This window comes from Belonocnema kinseyi, chromosome 2 (genome assembly GCF_010883055.1).
Source record: "Belonocnema kinseyi isolate 2016_QV_RU_SX_M_011 chromosome 2, B_treatae_v1, whole genome shotgun sequence".
In the NCBI taxonomy this organism is placed as follows: domain Eukaryota; kingdom Metazoa; phylum Arthropoda; class Insecta; order Hymenoptera; family Cynipidae; genus Belonocnema; species Belonocnema kinseyi.
This window is the reverse complement of record NC_046658.1, coordinates 166,450,349-166,457,245: the sequence shown is the minus strand read 5'-3', so window position 1 is coordinate 166,457,245 and position 6,897 is coordinate 166,450,349. Positions and strand designations below refer to the sequence as shown.

The window sequence follows — 6,897 nt, the reverse complement described above, 5'->3', positions numbered from 1 at the left end:
TAATAGAATTTATCCTAAGAAAGTGGGTACAGACACGTTTCAGGGCAGATGTTTTTGTACCATAAATAATAATAAATAATAACTTGAGTGAGTCTCAACAAACACTTCACTTTCAAAATAACTGAAATTTAAGAATTTTTATATATACATTTTTAAAATCGAGCAAAAAGATTTATGTTTTACCAAAAACCACGAATTTTCAACAAAATATATTAATTTATAAGAAAATTGTTAAATTTTGAAGCTGAAAGTATGAATGATCTACTAAGAGGTTGAATTACCAATCTAAAACATAATTTTCTACTAAAAAGTTAAATTTAAACCAAAAATATAGGAATTTGTAACAAAAATGTTAATTTTCAACCGAATAATTTAATTCTCTGCTAATTGCTGAATCCTCAATTAAACCAGATTCATTTATATTCAAACATTTGAACTTTTAAATAAACAGGATAGATTTTCATCCAACTAGATTCATTTTGGACAAAAAAAAAACAAATTTTCGACAACATTTTCAACATGCAGGAAATGAATTTTCTGCTAAAATGATGAATCTTTAAAAAAATGAATTTAAAAAAAGAGTTCATCAAATAGTTAAATTTAAATTAAGGAGGTGAATTTTTGAAAAATATAAATTTTCAAGAAATTAGTTCAACTTTCACCAAATAGTTCAATTTTTAACTAAAAACTATGACCAAAAAGTTGATCAAACAGATCAATTTTTAACCAAAAAAGATTAATTTTCTAGCAAAAATATTAATGTTCTACCAAAAACCACAAAATTTCAAAAAAATACATTGATTTTTAATAAAATAATTGAATTTTTAAGCCAAAATGATAAATTATATACAAAACGGATGAATTTTTAACACTAAATATGATTTTTTAACAAACAAGTTAATTTATAACCAAATAATTTAATTGTCTACTTATTTGTTGAATCCTCAACCAAACAAAATTAATTTAGACAACATTTGCATTTTTAAATAAAAAGTATTTGTTTTCCTCCAACCAGATTAATTTTCGACCCAAAAAAACGAATTAAAAAAAGTTAAATTTTCAATACATAGGAAATGATTTTTCAACGAAAATTATGAATCTTACAAAAACAACGAATTTTTAACAAGAGTTCATCCTAAAAGGTGATTTTTTTAGCCAGAAGATTAAATTTTCTAAAAATAAAATAGTTTAATTTTCAAGTAAGGAGGTATATATTTGAAAAATATAAATTTTTAACAATTTAGTTCAACTTTTAACCAAGTAGTTGAATTTTCAACTAAAAAGAATGAATTTTAAAGCAAAGAGTTGCGTTTAAATAAAATGATAAAATTAATGTATAGAATTCCTGAAAATAAAACCAAGAATCCAACGAGTTTATTTGGACAACAAGAAATAAAAAAAGAGATTTTGAAACTGATTTTAATCGTATTTAAATTCCCTGAATAAAAAAAAATGTCAACCAAATACTAAAATTTCTAACTAAAACAAGATAAATTTTGAACTAAAAATATAATATTAGACTTCCCAACCAAAAGTAGTTGATTTTTCTTGTTCGTTCCCATTAATTTATTTTATTACTATTTATTTTATTTAAGCGAAAAACAAAAAAAGAGGATAATGGGTATGTTTCTTAAAAGCAGAAAAAAAAATTATATTTAATTAATTTGTTCTCACAATAAATTTAGCATTGAAAATTGATTCAATAATTAATAATTATTACCGAATAGGCCGGGTATGAAGCAGACACAACTCAGAACGGAAACAGCCTGTATTGTATTGAGATCCGGCAGACAAACTAAAAATAATAATGCCATTCCGATACTGTGGGAAATTTCAAACGTGATTGAGAATACAAAATTTTGGATGCAGGGCAATTCCTCTATTTTTATCGACTTGAAAAAACAGACTCTTATTGCATTAAGCATTCCGAGAAATTCCGGAACGACGAAGGCAATTATAATGCACCATATCCAAGCTATCTGATCAATTTCTGGCCTGTTTGCTACAAGTTCTACATCTTGAGAAATATGTAAACCTAAAATAAAATTTCTATTATTTACTGAAATTAAAATTTTCATTGATAAATATTAAGAAAGTATAATAGTTCTGGGGTTGCTACAGAAGGCCGGCCAGACCGGCAATCTCTGAGATCTGGGTTCGAATCCCAGCGGAGCTAGCAACAAATTTTTTTTCATAGCTAAAAATTAAAAACATTCTGTCTTAGACTATGTAAATAAAAAACCGTCATTCTACTGACAAAAAAAAACAATTACACTACGCTAGTAAATATCAGTTAATAAAATAAAACTACTGACATCAAAATTTAATTTTCTAGGTTTTCTTTTGAAAAAATTCGAAGTCAACTTTTTTAAAAATAGAGTTAAGTCTATTAAATTTCAACACATTCTACTGTTTGCAATCTAATTTGCCAAAAAAATTGAACATAGAAAAATAAGAAGTTGTATGAAAAATCAAAATTGGCTAATAAATAATTATGAAGTTTTATAATTTTCTCTGAAAAATAAAAAGTTGCTAAGAGAACTTTAAAAAATCTGCAATACAAAACCCAATCTTAATTTTCTATAGTTAAACAATTTTTTTATAAGAAAAATAAAAATTTCTACAAAGATTTATAAATAATTATAATTTTGTATGGAATTTAAAAAATATACGTCTGGTTACCAAAAAAAAAAGAACTTACAACTTATAATAAAAGTTGAGTTTTTTATAATTTCCTTATCTCGAAAGTAATTTTCAGAATGGTATAATAATATAAATATAAAATATTAATATAAAAATATGAAATGATAATAATCTTTTTTTAAAAAATTACAACTTTCTATAGTTAAACATGCATAAAAGAATTTTCTCCGAAAAAATATAAAAATCTACGTCTTCAAAAATAAAGCTTTAATTTTTCATCATTTCTATTACGTTTTTGTTGACAATTAAGACTTTTTAAAAAAATAACGAAAATTTGAAATTTTCACAAGCTGCATTTGTAGTTTTTTATATTTTTTCTAGTGAAATTATAAATTTCTACACTTATTCATTTTTTAATTTTTACTGCTAATTATTATTAGTGAATACTATTTTCTAACAAAAAATAAAGAAAAATCTACTACTTCAAAACGAAGGTTTAGTTTTGGATAATTTTTAAAATTCTTTTTTCAAAGATTACAAATTTCCACAGCTAATTTTAAATAAATACAATCTTCTATCAATACATGAAAAAATTTACAACTTGAACATAAATGTTTAGTTTTTGTTCATTTTCCTAGGGTTTTCTAGAAAATTACGAATATCTGGAAAAAATAAATGAAAATTTACAATTGTAAAAAAATCAAAAAAATCTATGACTTGAAAATGAAGGTTTAGTTATTCATGATTTTTAATAGGTTTTTCTAGAAAATTGCCATTTTGTTCTACAAAATAAAGAACATTTTCAAATAAAAAAAATAAAATAAAGTTTCAATTTGTAATTTTCATAATTTTTCTCGTAAAAATACAAATTTCTACACATAATTTTGAATAAATACAATCCCCAGCAAATGAATAAACAAATTTAAGACTCCAAAATTTATCTTTAATTTTTAATAATTTTCAATAGGTTCTTGTTGAAAATTACAAATTTCTACCAAAAATAAGAATAATTATCACATTAAAAAAAAATTAATATATAAAGTTCTAATTTGCAGTTTTTAATATTTTTTCTAATAAAATTAAAAATTTACAATTATACAATTTCTTAACAAAACAATGAAAAATTCAGGTCTTTAAAATAACGCTTTAATTTTTGAAAATTTTTAATAGGCTTTTGTTGAAAATTACGAATTTCTACCAAAATAACGAAAATTTTCCATTACAAAAATATATATATTTCGTAGTTTTTCATAGTTTTTCCGATAAATTTACAAATTTCTACACATAATTATTAATAAATACCATTATCTATAAAAAATATAAAAAATCTACGACTTCCAAAGCTTTAGTTTTCCATAATTTTTAAAAAGTTCTTGTGGAAAATTACAAATTGCTACAAAGAATAACGATTATTCGCAAATTCAAAAATAAATAAATAAAGTTGCAATTTGGGATTTTTTAAAATTTTTCCTGATAAAATTACAAATTGACGCACACTTGTAATTAAATACTATTTCTTATTGAAAAAAAATTATGTTCTTCTTGAAATATACGAATTTCTATTAAAAATAACGAAAATTTTCCACTTCAGTAAAATATATTTTGTAATTTTTCATAGTTTGTTCATAAAATTACAAATTTTTCACATAATTAAAAAAAAAAATCAACGACTTCGAAATGAAGGTTTAGTTTTTCATGATTTTTAATAGGTTTTTGTAGAAAATTACCAATTTCTACAAAAAATAAAGAAAATTTTCCAATTCAAAGAATAAAATAAAGTTACAATTTTTAGTTTTCATATTTTTACTGATAAACATACTTTTGAATAGATAAAATCCCCCGCAAATAAATGGAACAATTTAGCACTCAAAAAGTAGCTTTAGTTTTTTATAATTTGTAATAGGTTCTTGTTGAAAATTACAATTTTCTACAAAAAATAACGGAAATTTGCCATTTTCAATTTCCAAAAGCTGTATTCCTATTTTTTCATATTTTCTTCTGACCAAATTACAAATTTCTACATAAAATTTATTATATTTAAATACTATTTTTTACAAGAAATATACGAATTGAAAATAATGGTCTAGTTTTTAATCATTTTTTATGTAAGAAATTACGAATTTATACAAAGGCTAACATTTCTGGAAAAAATGAGGAAAATGTGTCGAACCGAAAATTGATAAATTTCTAAAATATTATTTGAAAACGTTACCCTTATAGAATTTTATAATTTTTTGTAAAAAAAAATTCCAGAGTATGCTTTATCCAGAAATCTACGTAGAAATTTATAAAACTTTTGATTTAAATTCATAGAAATTATTTCCACCAGGAAATGTAAAGGTTTTTTCAATCATTATTGAATTCGAAACAATTTTCACTCATATTACTATAAAATTGAAAAACCATCTGAAACAATAATTATATTATTTTTATCAGAAAAAAATCAATTCATACCAATTTTCAGATTAAATATTCGGCGTTAATTATTAAAATAATTCTTAAAACTTTGACCTAAGTTTTAAATAAAAAAATCTAGTAATTTTGTTTAAATTTCCATTACTCCCAGTTTTTTTGAAAAAATTTCAAAATTGCATGACTTTTCCAGGTTCCCCAGGTTTTGCAGCAACCCTGAGTTGAATAAATAAATAAATAAATAAATAAATAAATATTTTAATGAATTACCAGAATCAGCATCGCAGAATGGAGTGTAATGAGGATTGATATTAGAAGTTGCAAAAAGAATGGCTCCTTTAGAGACCACACTGCAACACAATATAGTTAAAAAGAGAACCACATAGACACAAACTTTTAAGAATTGCAATAAAATTTCATAGCCTCGGTTGTCAACCATTGAGCCACTTTTGGGGCGTGAAGGGAATTGTTTGAACACATCCCAAAGATGCATTTCTTTCTCTCTTTTGCGCCTGAAAATACAACCAAAAAATAATTTATTTTTCGATTATTTATTTAATCCTTGTTTTATCCACTTAAAAACTTGAAATTTTTAATTTATAAACAAAATTAATTATTTACGATGGGCTAATAACTCTTGCAGTCATTATTGATTATTAATTTATAATGATAATAATTAATAATTAATTAATAATTATTAATTATGAATAATTAATTTTAAATGAAGAAAAAGAACATTTTCAACAAAATAGTTAAATTTTCAACCAAAGTGATGAATATTCGGTAAAAAAATTAATTTTTAATCAAAAGTGTATAAGTTGAAATTTCCACTAAAAAATATTTTAATTTTCAATAAAAAATATCAAATTAAAGCAAAAAATAAAAACTTTCAACTAAGAATGATTTCTCAATCAGTATAGAAAAAAATCTCATCCAAAATGTTGAGTTTTCAAGTCATAAGGACGAATTAACAACTTAAAAAATAAAGGGGCCGTCCATAAATTATATTAGAATTTTTTAGATCAAAAAAGGCTTTGAAAAAATAGTTCAATTTTAAACTTATAGAAATTAATTTTTACCGAGAGTGTAATTTCGAACAAAAAAAGGGAAATAGTTACATTTTCAGTTTAAAACATTAATATTTAAAAAACTAAGATTTAGCAAAATAGTTGAATCATCAACCAAAATGCGAATTTTTCCAAGAATAAGATTAATTTTCTATTCAAAAAGACGAATTTTCAATAAAATACATTAATTTTGCGCAAAACATTATGAACTTTGTACCCGACACTGAATTTTCAATAAAAAAAAGGAATTTCTACCAAGTAGTTAATTACTCAAATAAATAGTTTAATTTTCTACTAAAAATGATACGCCTTTAACAATAAAGGATCAGTTTTTAACTAAAAAAGATCATTTTTCAAACAAAAACTGAATAATTGCATTTAAAGTTTAAATAACGAATATTCAACAAAAAAATTAATTTTCGGCCAGTTAAACTAAGCAAGAAAGACGAGTTTTTAATAGAATACCTGAATATAGAGGCAAAAAGATGAATTTTTAAAAAAGAAGATTAATTTTCTGATAAGAACCACGAATTTTCAACTAAAAGGGATACATTTTTAACCAAATAGTTGGATTTTTTACGAAAAAAGATAAAATGTCAAGTATAAATTTAATGGTTAAATCTTTATTTGAGAAAGTTTAATTTTTAATAAAAGCAGAATTGAATTTTCAAAAAAATAGTTAAATTGTCCACCAGAGAGATAAATTTTCAATTAAAAATTTTTTTTTCACAAAGTAGTGGAACTTTTAACTAAGTTGTTGAATTTTCTACCAGAA

At 22.7% G+C, this 6,897-nt stretch overlaps 1 protein-coding gene across 1 annotated transcript in view; it reads right to left on the bottom strand.

Moving 5' to 3' along the window:
- LOC117183057 (chitin synthase chs-2-like) overlaps positions 1-6,897 on the bottom strand; it is a 74,421-nt gene that overhangs the window by 62,271 nt on the left and 5,253 nt on the right. Inside the window, 2 exon segments of the mRNA XM_033376212.1 lie at positions 1,721-2,035; positions 5,326-5,567. Of these exon segments, the coding sequence (XP_033232103.1) occupies positions 1,721-2,035; positions 5,326-5,548 (538 nt within the window). The 5' untranslated portion in view covers positions 5,549-5,567.